Source organism: Phodopus roborovskii, unplaced genomic scaffold (assembly GCF_943737965.1).
Source record: "Phodopus roborovskii unplaced genomic scaffold, PHOROB, whole genome shotgun sequence".
Taxonomy (NCBI): Eukaryota; Metazoa; Chordata; class Mammalia; order Rodentia; family Cricetidae; genus Phodopus; species Phodopus roborovskii.
Window position 1 is genome coordinate 635,861 of NW_026126744.1, and position 23,078 is coordinate 658,938.

At 36.0% G+C, this 23,078-nt stretch overlaps 1 protein-coding gene across 2 annotated transcripts in view; it reads left to right on the forward strand.

Annotated features, from left to right (window-relative positions):
- Positions 1-23,078, forward strand: part of Pclo (piccolo presynaptic cytomatrix protein) — a 360,398-nt gene that overhangs the window by 19,477 nt on the left and 317,843 nt on the right. For both annotated transcript variants that reach the window (XM_051174921.1, XM_051174920.1), the window contains exon 3: positions 9,952-11,364. In XM_051174921.1, coding sequence (XP_051030878.1) covers positions 9,952-11,364 — 1,413 coding nt within the window. The remainder of the gene's footprint in view (positions 1-9,951; positions 11,365-23,078) is intronic.

Below are 23,078 nucleotides of genomic sequence, written 5' to 3' on the forward strand. Positions count from 1 at the left end.
GGCCTACAATTTGCTAGCCATAGGTCCTGCCCTAACCCAAATTTCCCCCCAAAGTCAACATCTATCTATACAAGATCATATTGCCCTCAACTGGATATTAGATTTGCCAGGGCATTCTCTAAATTTTAAGTTACAGAAAGAATATGTATAAGTAAATTTAATTTTTTATATTCTTAAAAGTTCAAAGAAATTGACTCCATTACCCATTAATTTTCAGAAAATGTATGGACTGATAGCTGGGGAACCTGCATGGGACTGAACTAGACCCTCTGAAAGTGGGTGACAGTTATGTACTTATCTCTTGGATCCCAGATAATGGCACCAGGACCTATCCCAGGGTCATGAACTGGCTTTTTGGAGCCCATTCCCCATGGTGGGATACCTTACTCAGCCTTGATATGGGGGGTGGGGAGCTTGGTTGTGCCTTAACTTGGTATGGCAAACTTTGTTAACTCCCCAAGGAAGGAGTGCATGGTAGATAGAAAAGGGGGTATGTGGGTTAGGAAGAAGGGGATGGAGGGTGAACTTTGGTTGGTATGTAAAGTGAAAAATAAATTTATTATAAATAAATAAATGAGTCTTGAAGAAGGAAACTTGGTTTCTTGGTACCACTCTTGCTGGAAGCCTTTTCTTGACCAGTTTTGCTCTCTAGAAAAGTTGAGAGCTCCTGCTTTATTGCCCATTTAGTCAGCATTTGGCAGAAGATATTGGGAAAGTGATAACTGTTTCTGGTCAAGGACAGCATTCTAGAAGGACAGACAGTAATTTAGTAATTTAAGATTCAATTTTGTTTGTAAAGTAGAATATATATGTAGAGAGATAGAGAGACAGAGACAGATGGACAGGGAATGGCATAGACTCTATAAATATAGAGCAACTTAGTATCTATTGGGGTTTTTTCTAATAAATAAATATCTTTAACTATTAATTACAATTTGTTTTTTAGAAATATGGTATGTATGTCATTAATTCACCAGTTATAATTTTAGTTCTTTACTTAAAATAAACCTTAGCAATGCATCCAATCCATGGGAAACAAATAATTTAGTTGACAAGTTTCTTCATATGTTTGGTAACAATATAAATGGATTCTCTGTTTGGATTGGCTGAAAAAATTAATCTTCCCTCTGTGTTTCCTCTTGTTTTGTTGTACTGACAGAAGAAAATGAATGATAGTGAAAACTTAGATTAAATTTGTTTGAAACAAAGGCAGGATAATGAAAGGTTAATGGAGCATGATTAAAAACCCATGTCCCTGACATGTGTCTGTGAAATGTATTCATATACAGCTGTGCAGCCTTTGGATCACTTACAGATATAAGAGGTTTGCATTAAAATCTATGAGTCAAATATTTCCTAAGGAACTATGAATTTTTATAGGAGGTTTGATGTATTTCTAGCAGTTTTGCCTTTGTATAAACTGTGTTTTTCCTTCCCAAGCCAATGCATACAAGGTGACAGCTTTAATTTCCCTTAGCTTCTGGTTGAGTTTAATGGTCTATAGCTCTTAGCAGATGTTAAGTTCATACTTGTTTTTATGTTTTCAGCCCATGAGACTTTTGGTCTACCTCACTAGCATGGCTTGATTTTTCTTTTTAAGTTTTTTAAAAAATAAATAAATAAAAAATTAAATAAATATAAAACAACATATTAAACTAGTGGAATAATTACATAAATACTGTGTAATTGGAGCCACTGCAGCCATAAGCTGCAGAACTGAGAACCCAGAGGCTTGTATTTGTTGCTCTGCTTAAGAGTAGACGCATGAGAAGCTGCTTTCAAGTTTTAGCTATAATTTAAGTTCAATTACTGATTAGATATCCTCTTGTTGTGCAGCTGTTATAAACACAGACTTTCTTTCACAGCCCTGTGTTTACCAAACATGAGGTCTAGAACCTGGGAGAATGGAACCTAAAAATGAGGAGGCCTAAGTCTTATGCAATAGCCACCTTTATTTTGAGCATCTAACAATTTATACTCTGATTGTTAAGGAAGGCTCCCTGAGTAAAGTTCTCATACATTCAAGCTATATATAATTACAAGGACAAGCTGCATGTAGTAAAAAGATGTTTTTCCATAGAGGCATATAAAGGATACTTTAAACACTTAATTGAATAAAAACAGTAAGCAATAGTGAATATTGAGAAGTGAATTCAGTCCTGTCTACAGCATCTGTGAAAGTGTAGTCCAAGAACAATTCCATGTTTTGAAGAGCCCAAGGTCTTGTTTTCTAGGAGACCGATTTTTGTCTTGTTTTCTTTGAGTTTTCTCAAAAACACTCATAATTTCCTCACTTGATTCCATTCTTGAACCAAGTTCTGACAACCCTATGGCTAGATATTGTAAAAGGGTCTTTAGTGAGTATCATATTTCATTGCTTTAGGCAACTATGACAAACATTAAGACACGCTTCTATCATTTGAAACTGCAATGATTAAGAATAGTATTTTTAGCAACTGGTGAAAGTTGTTTTGGTTTATTGATACTAAAGTGCACATTTAGCACATTTATCATAAACTATGGTTATAGTGGCTTAATTGTTCAGCAGGAAACTGCAAACCACAATTTAAGAGAAGCAATATCCAACTACTTTACATGCTAAATGAAGATTTTCACCAAGTTGTGGAGATTATTATAACAGTTCTGAAGAATGCCATGTCTTCCTTTTAATCAAAATAAAATATGAATTGACGTGCCTAGCTAAGGATTATAACTATAGTGAGCCACCAGCAGCCAAACTGCTGCTGGGTGACTGTCTCTGTGGGAGGCATATGTCATGTGCTCTGGGCAATCTCTGAGTAGCAGGAAGCATAATTTGCTGTGAAGCTGGAGGAGCTTATATTCTTATTTGTTATGTTGCATTTTAGACTTGTCTGGTTTTATTATATTTCTCCTATGGTTCAAAATTATGTAAGGTTTTCAATAAGTATTTTAAAATAAATTAATGAAATAGGAGAAATAGTTTGTAATAGTTTAGAATTAAAATACCCCAGACTTATGTGTTACGCAACACAGAGGTATAAATAAATATGGTAAGTGGCCAGTCCTTTTAAAGTTAAAAATCGGAAAGAAAGAAATAACTGGAAAATACATAAAGGTGTTATATATCTTATCTAAATTTTCAAAGTGGTGATTAAGACATTGCAGACTTTTGTTGTTGGAAAAGTAAGTGTTAAACAGAGACAGTTAATACCAGTTGTAGAAACAAGACTGAATGTGTTTCAATAAAGGCACAGGAGCTCGCAGAGGACAGAGTCACAAGCTCAGGTCGGAGAGGATGAGAGCACCAACTTGATGAAGCAATAGTCCATTTAGAAATTATGATTTCCAGAAAGATTAGTTGTTATGAATCAAAACTAAACTCCCAACAGATTTTATTGTGCAAAGTCAGGATGAAAGCATGGTTGAAGAAAACCAAGCCAGCATCTGATACGGAAACGTCATTGTTCTTTTCATGTTCCATTGTTTCAAGTACATCAGCTATCTAAGTTGAGCAAGGAGTCATTAAAAATTTTAGGTGGATTTTAGTTTTCTTTTAGTGAAAGTATTTTTTTTAGCCATTCTTATTTTGAGAGGTTTTCATTCAATATTGAAGAGAAGCAACATGTTTGAAATTATCAAAAATTAATGAGTTTGTATTCTGAAAAAAAATTATTAAAAAGTAATGCCTCTAAATAGAAATGAAAGTTTCTTCTATGTCTTTAGAAATCTACTCTTGATATTATCAACTACTTTGTCGGGTTGAGTATCTTTATTTTCATGGGCTTGAAATTAAAATCATAATGTAACTTTTCTGGCAAATAGTAGTTTGGCTACAATTTTAAAAGTAGAATCCATTAATTAAAATTCTATATGTTATAGTCACATTCAACTTCTTGAATAATCTAAATAAGACAAGATTATCTGCTAATGCCTTAGCTAGTGTGTCTGCAGCTCTATATTTCCCAGAGCCAACAACAAGTGCTTGGGAGAAAGGAAATGTGGAGTCTGTATTCATCATGGTGGTTTGCTAGGAGAATGAGTGTGGATCAGCTACACTTTCTGACCTCTACTTTGCCCACATTTACATAGCATATTAAGTCAGGAGACCAAATGAATGAACACTGTTATGCTTTTCTTTCAACCTTCCATTCCAGAGGGCTAATTGAATTAGATTAGTTCATTAAATAAATGTTTCCATATCTTGAATTTCATTTATGGATTTTCTATAAGTTAGCCTGTCAGGAATGTAAAAGATGACTATTTTTGTTATTTGTGTTATATAATCTAGACTTTTAGGACAGTTCAGCTTGGACTTTATTTAATCATGTTATATGCTTTCTCTTTAATATTAACATATTGAAAACAAGAGTACTTCAAGGGCATGACTGTTGAAAGCTAGCTGTAGTACCACTATTCATTATTTTGTTTTGCTCTTCATTTTATCAAATGGATGTAGATGATTACTTCTTGTGATAGGGGAGCTTGGAAAAATGGTTATGACATCTCTGTGAATGCAGGAAGAAGTTATAGGACTTAATATGTTCCTTTAAAAGAATCAGTTCTTTGGGAATTTTATTCCATGCATATTTTTCATTTCGTTATCCCCAAATTTTCTCAGGTCTACTCCCCTTTCCTACTTACCAATTTTTGGTTGTTGTTTGTCTTAGTGAGGGTTTCTGTTGCTGTATTGAAACAACATGAAAAAAAGCAAATTGGGGAGGAAAGGGTTTGTTTGGCTTACACTTCAGTATTGCTGTTCATCACTGAAGAAAGTCAGAGCAAACTCAAAAGGCAGAATTCCAGAGGCAGGAGCTGATTAATACATAGGCATAGAGGAGCACTCTTACTGGCTTGCGTCCCATGGCTGGCTCAGCCTGCCTTCTTCTAGAACCCAGGACCAGCTGCCCAGGGACAGTACCACCCACTAAGATCTGGGCCCTCCCCCATTGATCATTACATGAGAAAATGCCTTACAGATGAACTTATCGAGGAATTATCTCAACTGAGGCTCCTTTGTTAACTCTAGCTTGTATCAAATTGACACACAAAACTTGTAGTGGGATATTCACTTTGTCTCCTTCTGTGGCACTGACCACGCCCATTGGGGGTGGAGCCATGGGCGGAAGTGACCTGTGGAAGGAGGTCGGAGGGGGCCAGGAAAGGCTCGCTCTTTCTGGCGTGACTCAGACAGGAGAGGATCGGGTTGAATTTCCTGGTGTTCATCTGTCTAGGTTGTAAGTTATTTCTCCCTGAATAAACATCTATTCGGCCTATTTGTTTATCCTGATCCTTATTTACCGCAATATCTGGTGTCAGATATTTACCGTAATATCTGGTGTCAGTACATTGTATTTATTTATAATGTCTGATTTTTGATATCCATATATTCTTTAATATGTGGTCATTCACTGGAATGTGCTTGATTTACAAGGGGATACACTTAAAAAAAAACTGGCTCCCCCTTTTCCAGGAGCTATTAAATGTCAATAGCCAAGAGCTAGTAGTGATGTTTTATGACTATGTACCCTCTCCATATTGAGATTTAGCCTGCCTTAAATTTCAACAGGCCTTATGTATAACTGTCACAACCACAATGAGTTCATATGAAGAAGTGGCCTATGGTGCCCAGAAGATACTTTTTTATTGCCATCCATGGGCTTATAGCTCTTGTCATCTTTCAGTACTGCTTCTGCAGTGACCTCTGAGCCTTGGGGAAGAGTTTGTGAGGTAGATGTTCCATTTATGAATAGGCATTGCACAGTTTCTTTTTTCTGTACTTTGGCCAGTGATGGGTCTCCAGGTTAATCCCCATATGTTGCAAATAGAAGCTTCTCAGATAAAGGTGGATATATGTATGGATCTGTGGATATAACTTTAAGTTAATAGACATCTGTTTAATACTATGTTTGTTTCACAGTGTGGTAGCAGTAGGTATTCCCTAAGGTCTATGACCTGTCTGCCCCCAGGATCATGGCCCTGATAATGATGTCAGGTTGTATCTTGTGGAGAGGAATATAAATCCACTCACAGAGTGCTGGTTACTCCCATGATGTCCATGGTACTATTGCACCATGGCTATATCTTTCCAGGCCAGTTGCTATAGTAGGTCACAGGGATCACACCTAGGTAAGATTGACAAGATTGACGATTACTTTTGTATTCAGTCGTGTGCATAGCACAAAGGGATGAGGTTTCTAGATCAGTACCAACATGGTAGCTCCATATTCTTATTCATCTTCAGTAATATGTTCTTATGTTCAAGTTCTGAGAATGACTAATAGCACTGTAAATAACCTGTAATGTTTGGAAGTTTATGAAATTTCACTGACCACCTACTCCAGGCACTGGGCTAATATTCTTAGCCTTAGGTATCTATTAGGAGCTAACATTTTCCAAGGCCCCCACTCATGGCTGTCATAAAATGAAGATACAGAAATAAGGAATGAAGGGGCACCTGTTAAAGAGACATGGCCACCAGTGTAACTGGCAGCAAGTGTTCAGGTTGATGGTGTTGGTATATCAGGTACCTCTGTTCACACAGCATTAGATACAAGGTATTAACCTTGAAAAGGAAATAGGGAAATTACTATTTCAGATACAAGAAATATTTGTGCCTATGGAATTATATACTTTCCAGTTTCAATACATATGGGAATGACTGTCTAGGTTCAGAATGGATAAGGGTTCTAGTGAGAAATGTGTGGAACCATAAAATAAGTATGAAAGCCTTTGTGCTAACTGTGTTAACAGTGGTGATCCACAGCATAAAAAAGAGATGCTGCAGTAAGCAAAATTAAACACTTTTACATACTAAAATTTGTATGAGCTAAACAGTTTTGTGTTCATGAGGCTAAGAAGGTCAAATACACTTTTGAGTTCAGAGAAACATAAAACAGTCCCTTATACTTGTTGCTGAAATTCTATGGGGAGTTTGAACAAAGATCATGTCATAGTTTAACTATATAAATAACAATATAAGAACATCAACTGCAGATTTTGATAGTAAAAACTGGATTTAACTGCTTCTCTTGCTCATTTGAAATATTACTCTTGTGGAAGTATAATTTGAGATGTGAGGACCAGAGTGAGAGAGAATGACTTTGGAAAATGAAAGAATAAATGGGAATTGTCTTTTACACCCAAATGCAGACCTATTCAGAGAATAATTTATAGTAACTATAATAAAAATAAGACAACAAAATTTTATAACTTGGGTGATAGGGCCTTGCATTCATTTACCTCATGGGAAACATAACTTGCATCAGTATCAGTTGTCTCACAATTTTCTTGGTTAGTTATGTGAATGCTAAGGCTGCTTGTGAGCTTTACCATTTTTTCAGTGTATTAAGGCACAAGCTAGTGTGTATATGTGTGTGCATTTGTGTGTGGGAGTGTATGTGTGTATGTGTCTGTGTGAATGTGTATGTGTGCATGTGTGAAGATTGTTAAGTAGTGACATAAGACTCATTTAGATATTCATCAGATATGGCCAGTAGAAATGAACTAAAAGGCAGCTCTTTCTAAAACATCCTCAGAGGGTAAAAAGCTATTTGTATTGTCATATCACAGGCAATGATCTGATCTCTTATTCTTATAGAGAAGCAGAATATATAAGGATGAGATGTCTCATGCATTGTTTATGAAAGCAAAAGTAGCATAAAATGGAAAAAAGAGAAGACAGCAAAGTATGCTTAAGGAAATGTTGTGCGAAGAGAAGACCATTCTCTATGATGTATGGCTACACATGTATCTTATCTCCTTTTCCTTGCCTCCTTTCTGTGTCTAAGTAGACATAAAAGTATTTACATTTATAAACTACAACAAATCACTTAATTTAGCCATATAAAAGGCATTTCATGAATTTATGTACACTAGACCTTGTATATATTGTGGTATTATATTAATATTAAAGTGGCCAAACATGCACTTAAGGACTAAATATGGGCATGAAGAATTTGCAGTTTTACTCATAAGTTCATCTCCTCAAAATATTTTACAGGTACAAACCTGAGATAGAAACTAGCAAGAAAGAAGGAATCAACATACATTTTTCAGAAACTTCTTTTGAATAGCTAAAACTCTTAATGTTACATTATGCTTTAACATGCATTTTTTGACTTTTCACTTTTTTGTGGTTGCCAGTAGATGTGCAACTTTGGATTTTTACTGCAGAGGCATTTGTAGTATGCATAGTGCTCAATAAATAGTTGAGCAAAGTAATGGATAGTGATTACATATTACATCTACATTGGCTATAACAACTGTTCAGAAATAAAGGAAGTGGTAGTCATAAGAATTAGCTCTAGAAATTTGTAATTTACATTTATTAACTCAGATACACACCACAAACTTAAGAGAAATTTTGTAGGAAAGTAGAAAAATAAGATATACTATACATATAGAGTTAGGGATTTAATTATATGTTCTTGTTTTGTTTGCTCATGAGAGTTTAAGTTAATTATGTCAGGATTTGGAAAAATGCATGAGAGAAAGAAACTAGTAAGACAGTTATAATTGGCCATTTGGGTAGTGGGAACCTGCTTCTAAACAGAGCTCTTCATCAAGAAGGGGATGTTATGGAGTAAAAATCCCTTTATACCTCAGATGAATTTCACCAAAGCATTTACAGAAGCAGCAATTATTTGCCTACTCTATGATTTCAAGCATTGTTTGTACAAAAATTATTTACTTTTTGAACTGCTTCAAACAGGTGGGAAAGCTGCAAAGTGTAATTGCAGGTGCAGATGTAGATGTTTGCAGAGAGCTTGCCTAGCATATGTGAGACCCTGGGTTTGCACTCCTGCACCTGATCCTGGCACTACTACATAGAGACAAGCAAAGCAGAAGTGCAAGGGGCTCCCTAGTAGGGCAGTGAGTTTGAGGCAGGTTAGGCATACCTGAGACAATATTAAAAAAAAAAAATGAAAGTTAAAGATAAAAATATAAGGAATACACAGGTGCCTGACAGTTACTTTGAAAACAAACTTACCATGAATATTTCTATTTTTAATTTAATATTTAAAGTGGAAATATGACATTGTAGAATTCTCCAGTCATATGCTTGCTGTTAATGAGATTGCAAAATCTTTTTATATTGAGGCATGGGTTGAAACAATTTTATTTGAACACAAATGTGATAAATATTTTGGAATCATACAAAATGTTAAAGTCACCCACTTAGATTACCTTGTAATTTGTTACATTTAACTCCACCCTTGTTCATAATCAATGACATATGAAATATGGGCATAATTGTGGGTGTGTGTACATATATGTAGCTCTTTCACCTATGTACACTCTTGCTCTCCCTACTCCCTTCTGTAGTTTATATACATATGTACTCTCTGAAACACTTACCTTGATGAAGTAAGTTTACAAGAAATAAATATTTTATTTGTGAAATCATGCTATTTATGATAATTAGAGAGTTGTCCCTAGAATTCTCTTTCTAACTTAGCTTGGTTAATTTTTATTTCTCCATGTGTGAATATGTTGACTTGAAGTAGAAGTGATATTCCTCTAACTAAAGCAATAAGTAATGTTTCATAATTTGATCAGCCTACTCTGGGTTGTATAACTAAAACCTGGTGGTGAGCCAACAGCAGAAAAATGCATATCATCACATATTAATGGAATCTAATAAGTTCAAATTCATGTTTTTTTTATTATGTATTACTTTCTATTTCCAGAACCACCCTGTCTGAGCAAATCATGAAGAATAACAAAATTAGCATTGGAGGCAGAATAAAATCATGTTATTTTCCTGTTTATTTTCCCTAAAATAGATCATGCTTTAAACTCTGAGGTTTATTGTCTCCCATAAAGTGAAAGTTTGTATGTTTCATTGAAATAAAGACTGTATTTGATTCTTGGAATAATGAATTTAAAATGGTGGCAGGCATACTTTTAAATTTTTTTGTGTGTTTTTATAGTACTATCTTAGTGATGATGGTTATATGTTATTTCCAGATCAAAGAATGGCTCTGTTTAAACTGTCAGATGCAAAGAGCTCTAGGAGGTGAACTGGCTCCAATCCCATCCTCACCACAGCCCAGTCTGAAGACTGCCTCTGTACCTCCTGCAGGAGCAGCCAGCAAACCACCTGTACCTCCATCCCAGCCAGCATCTCCAAAGAATGAACCTCCACACAAGCAGGACAGCCCCAGAGCCCCTGAGTCAAAAAAGCCAGCCCCACTGGTGAAGCAGCCCACTCTTCATGGACCTGCCCCAGCTACAGCCCCAAAGCCTTCGGTGGCAGAGTCCACACCTGAGCCAGCCCTTCCCAGGGAGCCTTCAGCGCTCCTACCAGAAGAAGCCAAGGACCCTGTTCCAGATGTTAAACCAAAGCAGCCCAAGATGGCAGATCCGCAAGCAGATGTCCAGTCCTCCGTAACAGCGACAAAACAGCCTGATGTTCTGAGCTCTCAAGCGCAACCACAGGCACAAGTACAGGCAGCTCTTCCTTTAAAAACAGAATCTGCCAAGCCCTCCCAAAGTTTCCCACCAACAGGTGAAAAAACCACCCCGTTTGAGTCTAAAGCCATGCCTAGGCCTGCATCAGACTCAAAAATTATGTCACATCCTGGACCCATTTCTGAGAGCAAGGATCCAAAGCACGTTTATCCAACTCCCAAGAAGGAAGAGCCCAAGAAAATACAAACCAAGATGAGTCCTAAACCAGATGCCAAGCCAGTGCCAAAAGGGTCACCAACACCTTCTGGTCCACGACCTACCACTGGCCAAGTCGTACCCCCATCTCAGCAGTCTTTAAAGCCTCAGGAGCAATCAAGGCGTTTCAGTTTGAATCTAGGTAGTATCACCGACGCCCCCAAATCACAACCCACAACTCCTCAAGAAACTGTGACTGGGAAACTGTTTGGGTTTGGAGCATCTATCTTTAGCCAAGCATCAAACTTAATTTCCACAGCAGGCCAGCCCGGAACTCATCCACAGACTGGGCCAGCAGCCCCAACGAAGCCAGCCTCTACCCCATCACAGACTCCTGCTGCTCAGGGACTACCCAAGTCCAGCAGTCAGCTCCCACCAGCACCAACCAAGGCTATGCCTGTGAAAAAGGAAACAAAAGCCCCAGCAGCTGAAAGCTCAGAGTCCAAACCTGAGCAAGTTCCAGTAGTGAAGATGATAGAGAAAGACAAGAAGCCCCCAACCGGTAAGGTCAGCAAGCCTCTGCCTGCTGAGTCTGAAAAGGCACTGCTCACCCACAAGCCGGATAAAATGGCCAAATCCAAGCTGACCTGTCCTCTTTGCAAAACTGAACTAAACGTAGGCTCTCAGGATCCTCCCAACTTCAACACCTGCACAGAGTGCAAGAGTGAAGTGTGCAATCTCTGTGGATTTAATCCAACACCCCATTTGACTGAGGTAAGTAACACCTGAGTGTATTCTGAATATTTGGAACCCCAATTTTCAGGCAACAAAAAAGGTTTCTACTGAAAAAAATGAATATTTATAGCTCAGAAGAGATTAAAATTATTTCATCCACACATTATTAAGAGTTCTTGTTCTTTGTGTTTTTATGGGTTATTACACTAAAAGTAAGAGATGGACTGTACTAGAAAAATTAAAGTAATAGTGACTCTAGTCTTTTATCAATTTAGTTTTCATATAGGAAGTCTACATAAAAGTTATAATTCATAGTTCTCACTTCCTATAATCCATCTTCTGTCTATAATATAGTTTATTTTTTAAATTTGTTTACCTTACTTTGGATTCAGGATTGTGCTGTATAGCCTAGAATGGAATGGCATGGAACTCATGATCCTTGCTTCAACCTCTGAGGTCCTGAGAATTTGGGCATGAGCTACTGTGCTTTGTCCTTAATACATTTTCAAATAGAACTTTGGTTTAATAGATTCATATGTAACATGAACAAAATTGTTAAAAAATTTGTGTAAGTTAAAGTCATTGCCTGGTGAGATTAGTGGTTCACATGATTTTCTCCATGTCTGTTGGTGATGTTGTCTGTTTATATAATGGAGTACATTTCTGGGAGCTGTGGGAGACAAATGTGTTCCTGTGACTAATGAGAAGACACTCTAATGAATGATGTCAAGAATGCTGTTTCCATAATGGAAATAACCAAAATGCAGCTTGTGACTTTCTACCTGATAATATAGCTATAAAAGAATGAATGGATAAGTATTTATATTATGCTAAGGCTATTAGAATCTTTGGATATAGGACACTCAAAATTAAATGATCACTACTATATTAGATGAATAAAAACTATGCATTAATAAATATTTCTAAAATTAAAACAACTGCCATCACTTTTTTATTTTTATTTTTCCTTATTTATTACATTATCTTACATCCTGGCCAGTTTCCCCTTCATCCTTTCCTCTCAGTCCTCCCATCAACCTACCCTACCCAGCCCCATTTACTCCTCCTTCTACTCCTTTCTCTTCAGAAAAGGGCAGGCCTCCAATGGATATCAACAAGCCATTATACATCAACTTACAGTGGGACTAGCCATTCCCTTTCTTATTAAGGCTGGAAGAGGCATCTGGTAGGAAGAAGACTGAGTCAGAGACAGTCCCTACTCCCACTATTTGAGTCCCACAAGAAGACCAAGCTACACAACTGTAACATACAGAGCATCTAGACCAGTCCCATGCAGGCTCACTGATTATTGGTTCCTTCTCTATGAGCTCCTATGAGCCAAGCTTAGTTGATTATGTGTGTTTTCTTGTAATGCCCTTGATCCCTCTGGCTTCTGCAATCCTTCCTTCCTATCTTCTGTAGGCTTCTCTGAGCTCTGGCTGTGGGTCTGCATGTTTCCATCAGTTGCTGGATGAAGCCTCTCCAATGACAATTGGGCTAGGCACCTATTTATGAGTATAGCTGAATATCATTAGGCATTATTACATTGACATATTTTCCCCTCCAGTTGTGTTTTCTTCTATCCTAGGTCTCTGGGCCATCAAGCCTGTATGCCCTGCTGCTTTACTCAGTATCGGGGTAGGCTTACTCTCCTGGAATGGGTTTTAATCTACATTGGTTGACCACTTTCTCAATCTCTAGGCCACCTTTACCATAGTACATCCCATTGGCAAGACAGACCCAAGGTCAAAGGTTATGTGTCTGAGTTGGTCTCCCAATCCCTCCACTTGAATCCTTCCTTGTTACAGGAGATGGCCAGTTCAGTCTATGTATTCCTTATTTCTAGGAATCTTAGCTGGGGTCATCTTGTAGATTCTTGGGAGATTCCTGTGTATCAGGTTTTTATCTGACCCTGAAAAGCCCCCTTTTCCAGTTGTCTCTTACCATACTCTCTCCCTCCATCCACTCCCAACCTGATGCCTGATTGCTCATCTGTATCAATCCCCACCTTCCTGTAGTCTACTCATGGAGTCTATTTCCCCTTCCTGGGGAGATCTGGACTTACCCCCATTCAGCCCTTCTTGTTAACTAGGCTCTCTGAGTGTGTGGATTGTAGCATAGTTACCCTTTATTTTACAGCTAATATCTACTAATGAGTGAGTATATACTGTAAGGAGTAGGTTTTTCTGCCCACTGCTGGTCTTGTCCCACCGCTGCACCAGCCCCAAACAATGCACGGAGACTCTGTATTAGATATAATGCTGTTGTCCAGTTACTAGTTTCTTATTGGCTAGCTCTGTCTTAAGTATTTACCCATTTCTGTTAATCTATGTATTTCCATGTTTTTCTTATCTTACCAGAGAGAGAGGCCACTGGTGTTCTGCTCTCTCTGTCTTCCATCTTGACTCCTCCTTACTACCGCCTCTTTCCTCCTCGTCTCCTAGTTCTACCTATCTTCCTTTCCTATTGGCCAACAGTGCTTTATTCATTAACCAGTATGAGAAACATATTTACAGAATGACATCTTCCATCAACATACAATGTTTTTTTCTTTCTGGCACTGTGTTATCTCACTCAGGATGATATTCTTTTAGTTCCATCCATTTGCCGCAAATTTCATTATTTTTAATATCTGAGTAATATTCCACTGTATAAATGTTCAACATTTTCATTATCCATTCCTCAGTTGAGGGACATCTATGTTGTTTTCAGGTAATGGTTATTATAAAGCTGCTCTGAACATAGTTGAGCAAGTGTATTGGGTGTATAATTGGGTCTTGTGGTAGATCGATTCCAAGTTTTTGAGAAACTGCCTCATTGACTTCCTAAGTGGCTGTGCAAGATTACATAAGCAATGGAGGAGTGTTTTCTTTGCTCCTCAGCCCCTCCAGCATTATCTGTTTTTGATCTTAGCCATTCTGACTGGTATAAAATGGAATCTCAGAGTCATTTTGATTTTCTTTTCCCTGATGGCTAAGAATGTTGAACATTTCTTTGTTTCTTGGACATTTGAGATTAATCTTTGGGAATTCTCTGTTTAGATCTGTACCTCATTTTTAATTGGATTATTTGGTATTTTGATGAGTAGATTCTTGAATTCTTTATATATTTTAGAAATAAGCCCTCTGTCACACATGGAGTTAGTGAAGATTTTTCCCAGTCAGTATGCTACCGATTTGCCCCATTGATAGTGTCCTTTGTCTTATAGATGGTTTTCAGTTTCAAGAGCTCCCATTTATTAAGTAATGATCTTTCTGTCTGTTCAGGAAGTTGTCTCTTGTGCCAATGTGTTTGATATTATTTCCCACTTTATCTTCTATCAGGTTCAGTGTATCTGGATTTATGTTATTTGATACATTTGGACTCATATTTAGTGCAAGATCATAGATGTGTCCCTCACTTTTATACAAATCAGAACCCCTTGAGTACTCTTTCAGTTCACCGTGTCTGATCTTGTGAGTCAATCAGGCAGAGCTGAAGAGATTTGGACAAAACATATCAGAAAATCCTTATCTTACTATTTTAGCATCAATATTTTTTTAAAAAAGTAAATTTTAATTAAAATAGAATTATTTTACCTTCCCCTTTTTCTTTCCTTCCTTGGCCCCTCCCATGTCCAGGTACCCCCCCCCAACCCTTTCTATGCCTCAGGTAAATGGATGCACCTAGAAAGATTAATTTTTTTAAAGAACAAGCACAGAAAGTTTTAGTTGTTCACTTGAGAACACAGGAGGTTGCTATGACTTTGCTATTACCATGTAAAGGCACCTTTATTACAGGATTCAGTAGGTTTGTTTTCTCAGCTGTGATGAGCCTTGCTAACTAACAATCATCTTTAAGGGAAGATACATATTGTTTTCTCAGCCCTTTGTAAGTGTTAACTGTTCTTTTTGACTGCGAACAAACTCCAGTATAAGTATAAAACACAAAACAAAATTTAATTTCTTCACAGTTTTAGAAGAACATTTTGTGTAAAACACAAAACAATATTTAATTTCTTCACACGTTTAGAAAAGCATTTTGGTGTGTGTGTGTGTGTGTGTGTGTGTGTATTCATCCTGACTATACTTTTTTATGTTTTCCCAGTACAGCTGCACATTATTTAAGCTGTTAAAAAATTGTACCCTTTAATGAGGAGCCTTATGTTGCCAACACAATGCATTTATTGAAGTAGGAATGAAGTAAACAACACTACTGAAAACAAATCTGTAGTTTTTATATTTTCTTAATGCAAACATATATAGTTCAAGGGAAGAATTATAGTTTATAACACACATACAGTGATATATATATATATATGTATACATATGTGTGCATGTGTATATGTATGTACATATATATGTATATATATATGTATATATATCCAAATATTATTTGTTTATGTACTAATGTACATTTACCACACTTGACTCATCATGATTATTAAAACTCTGTTAGAGTTTGGAATAATAAAATGAGAATCCCTCGAGTGCAGAGCCAATAAATCTTCCTGGGGAACCTCTGGTATTCTATATGTTGGTTAATCATGCCATGAAATAAATAGTTTAGAAAGGAAACTACATGAATACATCATAGAATTAACCAGCATGTGTGGAACTTTAATTTTAAATAACTTTAAAGGTGTAGTCTGTTGAAAGTTTTTAGATAGTTTCAGTAAGGGCCCATTTTAAATATGTATCAGCAGGGCATAAAATGTTTGTCACTTTTCACTTTGTGCTCTGCAGTAATTTTCTTGAGTTTAGAAGACTATACTTCAGGGGAGTAGAAGATTTAACATGGAAAAAGTGACTAGTGTTCTTGACCATGACCATGCTAAAGACCTCCTTCATTTGGCAGGCCAACTGCTGTTGGCAAAGTCTATTGACTAGTCTAATATGACAGAAGGGAATGAAAGTTAATTGATTTATTTTATGTTTAAATAGTTCATAGTATTATTTTCTCCAAAACTTCAGAGGAATGGCAGATAGGTTAGCTGAAAAGGATGGTGATACAATGTGTATGCGTGTGTGTATGCATTTACATATATACACCCAGCACATATCTAACCTTATATACATATGTGTTTATATTCTAATAGATAGGTTTATATGTGACCAAATAATTCTAACCATTTAGGCTTCATTGACAGTGTAAGCCCACTATTCATACTGAATATTTTTCCTTCATTTTTATTTTTTGTTTATTGGGGTTTTTGTTTGTTTGTTGTTTTTCTAATTGGGAAAGCATGTACTTCTAATTTTAATTTAGTCTTTATGCTTTTTAATTGTTTGTGTTACTACAACAACACACAAACACACACACATATATACATACATATATATATATATATATATAATCACTGTATGTGTGTTATAAGCTACAACAAAATAATTCAGTGTTACTGTACTATTAGTTCAGGAAGAATCTTCTCAAAATACTTCTACTTATTCCAAAAGTACAAAGAAACGATGTTCTTTAAGATAGAGTCAGTGTTTTCCATTTATTTTCTGGCATGTAACTCTGCTCCCAGTCTGGTTCTCCTTCCCTGGTGACTGAGGCAGATGCTTTCCTTGTGGTGCTGCACTGCCTTCCTGTCACACCTCCTTTTACTTTTGTTCCTCTGGTGATGAAAAGAGATCCACTGTAGTTTTGTGTTGGGAGCTACAGGCACATGCCATCTGCCCACTCCTTAACTAAACACAGCTATCTCTAAAGTTGTTTCCTAATCCTCTTGTAATTCTGGCATTACGCTGGCCTTCCCCCGTAGCCTGGCATAATGCACCCAGACAGTATTCTGGTCAGCCCAGGGTTCCATGAGTACTAGTCTGCAGGCAGGTGTAAAGGACCCCTTTAAAAAGTCAGACTTCTTTTTAATGTGCACTGACAGAAGTACCATACTCTAGATACCTCCTCAAGTGTTTTTCTATCGTGTTTTTCTGCTGACTCAATGTAACCAAACCTACAGCCTGCATTTGTGAGTGTTCTTAAGCCACCATGATTTACCAATCCCACCCCTTAAGTATTTCTTAAATTCCTTTATTCCATCCCTTTCCTACCTACCAAAAGCAATGAACCATCCCTTAAAAAAAATCACAAAAAAGTCAGACTTCTGCCCACTTACGCTCTCTTTTGTTCTCTTTTGCTCTTTTGCACACTCTGTCTCTCTCCTGCTTTGGGTTGGCCACTAGCTATCCCCCTCTTCTTCTCTTACTTCTTCTTTTTCCACCTCTCTCCTCTTTTGTTCCCAGTGCCTCTATGTCTCTTTCCTCCTCCCTCACTCCCCTTTCTAAATAAACTCCTCTTTCAAGCTCGATCTGTCTGGTGCGTTATTCCCTCCACCTCGCTGCCTTGGTCATCTTCATCTACTATGGAACCTAATATGCTCCCACGTAGTCCCTTACCTTGGGACCCTGCTCACTTGGGATCCTCACCCTGGAACACTCACCCCCAACCCTTCTCCAGCTTTTATTCTTATAACTGTAACTAAAGAACAACACCGCTTGCACATTATCCCACAATAAATATAGTATCTATCCTGAGCTTTGCTGTTTAACTGTGTGTGTGTGCTGACCAGTTTGTAGAAATGATGCTACAGTGAGTAATGCCCTTGGCAAAGCACAGTTCTTTTATGCTTAATTTTTATTTACCAAGGTGTAACTTGTCTTGGACTAAGTTTTAAAAGTTGCAGTACACTTTTCTAAAAGAGCTGCAGTTAACGAATCTGAAGGAACACGAAAAAAAAAAAAAAAAACAAAAAAAAAAAACAAAACAAAACAAAAAAAAACCCAGCCTACATTGGCAATGGCTTTCCCTACTGAATTCTAATAATTCTCATTTAGTTCACATGCAAATGATGCCAAAATTACCCTTTTTGTGGGTATTTATTTTTGATGTTTTGTCACTTTTTTCCTGAAGTAACTTTTTACATGAAAATAAGACAACATGAAATATATTTCTTCATGCTGAATGAAGTTCTAGAGTTGTAATTTTGCTTTCTTAGCAAGATGATTTTGCATGGCCTAAATGGTACAGAAAAAGCTAGCATTTATTTGTCACTAGGCAACAAATGAGCCTTATGAGCTGATTAAGACCCAGTGGTGAGACTATAATCCTTTCCGTTCTTTTTCTTTAGCTGAGGTGGCTTCTGCATTCTCCATCGCTTAAGCTGGCCTAGTGGAGATGAACCATGTTGGTTTAGCAATGCATAATATCTTCCATTTACTTTAATGACCATTACTTAAAATTGGAATAAAAGTATATGAAGCAATAAAAAGTGTAAGTATGTCTATGGGTGATAGCGTGCACAAAAAATATTAAAAGCTAAATGATTACAGAGCAGTTTTTAATAAAGGGCTCTACTAATAATCAGTCTCAGATGAATCGCATGGTAGAACATTATAGTCTGGGTGGACATTTCTGACCTTTGTTATACAGGGATCCCTTGTGGTACTTTCATAGCAACAATGTTTATAAAGTGGTTAGAGATGTTAAAGTTATTCAAGTTCAGGGTAAACTTGATTTTTTTTGAATGAGATTTGAATATTAACATATTCAAATACAGAATTAAAATTGAGGACTTTTGCTCAATTTTTAAGAAATAAAGTTTTTCTACTAATCGTCATTTCCAGTGCATTTAATATTCTAATCTGCATGGTAGCTACATATCTCAGGGAACATGTAACCCTTTCTCTGTCATAAAACACATTTAGTGTTGTCTAAATTAACAATATGAGTCAATTCTGTGGATTTATATTTCATTATATGCATTATCCTTTTATTAAGCATTTAGTATCATTTTATTCTAAAAAAGCAGAATTTTTACACATAAGTATATATATTTTGAATGTGCCTCAAGGAAATCTTGCTTGTAGTAAATTAAGAATAAGGAATACAGAATATTAAATTTCTTGGAAGATATGAAATCTGATAGCAGATCCACCACTTACATCTCCTTTAATTTAATCCAGAATAAATTGTTATTTGACAGTTTGTTAAAACATCTTTCTTTTTAGTCATTTCAACTACACACAAATAAAACAATGAATTATTATAAAAGAGAATGCAGAAATGAGGCTCACAGTGAGTTCTTTTTCCCATACACTTTCAGAATTTTGATTATCATTTGAAACGGTAGCTATTCATCTAGAAGTCTAAAATTGTTATACAGTTGTCTTGGCTAGTATTTCTTTTCTTCCTAGAATTTTTTTTTATTTTATGCTTCAGATGTAGGATGAGTGTAACTGTGGTCCAATGAAGATGTGTAGACTGTGTTTGAAGTGAAACTGGTATCAACCATTCCTCTTATCTTCATTACTTTCACGGAGCAGGTGTTTGAATACAAAAGACATTGTGCTACATACTTTTCTACCTATAACATCATGTGATAATTCAAGCCTTATGTTGGGAATTAAGATGAGAACTAGAGACATACAGTTATCAAGCAACAAAGATTTTCTTTAGCCGCTAAGTCAATATTGTCTTTACTATACTAGTTTAAATAATCAGTGGAAGTAGAGAACAAATATCACTTGCTCTACACTCTCTTGCTTACACATCAGTTGGTAATTACTAGTATTTTAACTCCTACAACTTCCTAAGTATGGGGATCTTGGAAACATTGTTTTCCACTGAACAACAGGGCTTTGTGACATGGTTTTGTATGTTTTGTGGGCTCAGAAGCATAGAAGCCTGTATCATTGTGTGTCTTAGTCAGGGTTTTATTGCTATAATAAAACACCATGATGAAAAGCATGTTGGAGAGAAAAGGGTTTATTTGGCTTACACTTCCATATTGCTGTTTACCACTAAAGGGACTTATGACAGGAACTCAAACAGGGAAGGACCCTGATGGCAGGAGCTGATGCAGAGGCAATGAATGGGTGCTGCTTACTTGACTGCTTCCATAACTTATTCAACCTGCTTTCATAAAGAACCCAGGACCACTAACTAGTACAGGGATGGCCCCATCCACAGTGATCTGGGCCCTCACACATCTATCATCAATCAAGTAACTGCCCTAAAGGTTTGCCCAAAGGATATTCTCGTGGGTACATTTTTATCAATCTAAGTTTTCTTTTCCAAACTCTAACCGTGGCCAACTGTCATAAAACTAGCCAATACAAAGGGTAGTATGAGCAATTAAAATGCCTCATTAACTTTTCATCAGATATTGAATTAATATTTTATCTTGTTTATATTTATCTTATTTCATATTTCATGCTCATTACAGACTCTTACTTTATCTTTTATTTAAACAATTAAAATATTGGCCTCAGTAGTTATATACATATATGTATATATGTATGTGTATATGCATGACCTTTTTCTCTATAAACTGTTACCTACAAGTTCCAATAGTCATTTATAAGTATAAAATACTTATATATATATATATATGTGTGTGTGTGTGTGTGTGTGTGTGTGTGTGTATAAGTAACAGTAATCATTACAGAAGTGGTCATGAAGTCATGAAGGGGCAGGAAAAGAGAGAGCCATTTATTTTTTATAAGACCACTTTTGGTGTTTAAATATATTACGTATCACATAAATCTTGGCCAAAAGTTTAATAATAGGGTATTTCCTGGGCTGGAGTGTGACTTTGTATTATCTTGCAGCTGGTAACCTATCTTGGTTCTCAGTCAGAGAATAGGAAACCTATGATCTGTGGTACAACAGGGCATGAGAAGCGTATTTGATGCTCTGCCTGCCAACTCTATAGAGAGTAGTACAGTGTGGAGCTACAATGATAGTATGAATATAGTAGGTTTTAGTCAATGTCAGGAACACCATTATTTGTGGAATTCATGTTATTGTTAAGTAGCATGCTATCTTTCCCTTTTTTTCCATAGAGATAGGTTTCTATATTTATGGCTGTCTACTGCAAAAATAACCCTGAGATATTGCCAGGGTAATGAGGAACCAGGGTCTTTCAATGCTTGTGTACACTACAAAGTATATAGGACATTATTATGAACTTCTGTCTAATATCACAAATTCCTATTCAAATGAAGTAAAATATAGAGTTTTAGTAGAAGACAGATAAAATGAAAGTAAATTGTTTTGGTTTGACACCAGTCCTGTTGCTGAGAGCTGAGAGTGGGTTTCATAAAAACTCTTATTCTTGGGTTTGACTTTATTATATTGACTTAGTTTTTATAGCAACCACTACCAATGTTTCGAAAGTCATAATTTGTTATAGTTTCAATTTGCCATTTCCCAATAATTAATAATGTTGGAAATATTTCTACAGATATATTAGTCATTTGTATATCTTCTTTATGTATGAAACTGTTCAATTCCTTTACTCATAGAAGGATTTGTTTTAAAAGAAAAATTACAGCAGTTCCTTTTATCATGTTCTTCACAAACAAATCAATTTCTAATTGATTTCTACTTTCTCTATGGAGCCCTTTCTGACATTCCTAGGTAGAATCAGTGACTTACATTTTTGTGTGTTTCATCTACATCTTAACAACTAAAATATTTCTGGCAGTACATACCAATTATCAATTGAACACATATATTTCTTCCCTTCAGCACATGGGGTCAATGACTATGCCTTATTAATTTTTACACACATAATACTAATCATCATATTTGGTGCATAGTAGGAATTGGGATTGACTCTTAACAAAATCATTCAACTTCCAATGGTAATGGTAAAACATTTGGCTTATTGAAAATACATGATATACTGGTAGCTGGTCGATAGTAGTTGATTCAGTACTACAAATATCCTTTTCTACATTTATTTTATCTTTATTAATAATCTTTACACTATGAAAACTGTAAACAAAATTATCAAAATTTGTGTAGCTCACAGTATTATATTCAAGCAAGCACCACAAGAGCAGAAAATATATGCTGTAAGATTTAACATACATTCTCTTGGTTCATTATATAACCTGTACATTTCTCATATTTATATGCTTTGGAAATCAATTTAGTAACCTTCTACTATGGACCAACATTTGTGGACATTGCTGAAATTATTTACTAAATTGCAAAAGTGTGTAATCTAATGATAAAAATACTTTTGTTCTATATATATATATGACAGCTTGTAGTGTTTATGATGCAATGTGTGTGATTACAGTTTTTACTACTGACTGTAGATTTATATTATTATAGTTCAAGAAATGCTGGATTTCCACATAGGTATTTGAAATATAATACTTTGTCTTAATGTATTTTAATATTGTAAAGCTCATATTCATGTCCATATGTAGAGGAATACATATATATATATATATATATATATATGTGTGTGTGTGTGTGTATTTATTAATATTTTATGTTTAGACAATGAAAACTTATCTTAGGAAGGAGTGAGGAATCTAAGTACTGAAAATAACCCATAGTGACCTAGGCACATTACTGTAGGGAAGTGCCTATCTAGTGCTCTGTATTAATGTATAGAATACTGAGTCACATCTACTCTGTAAACTTTGAGAAGTTCATTGTACCTATAGGGGCAGCAAAGCAAGCAAGAAGAAGCAAGGCTTCTTCAATTGATTGCCTATGAGAATAATTACAGCCTCAGAGCTCTGCCTAGAGAAATGTGTGACAAATCAAAACCTTTGTATTCTTAAATGTTATGAGAAATTATCTTTTGGGGTAATAAACTGTGAGAAGATATGCCATTTTAACCAATCTATGGAGTCACAGAAAGAAAGGATTTTCCTTTAAGGCATTGCATCCTTTTTAAAAATTACTACTTATATTAATATCTTAGTAGTTGATGGAAGTCATAGGCCAAGATGAATATAAATATT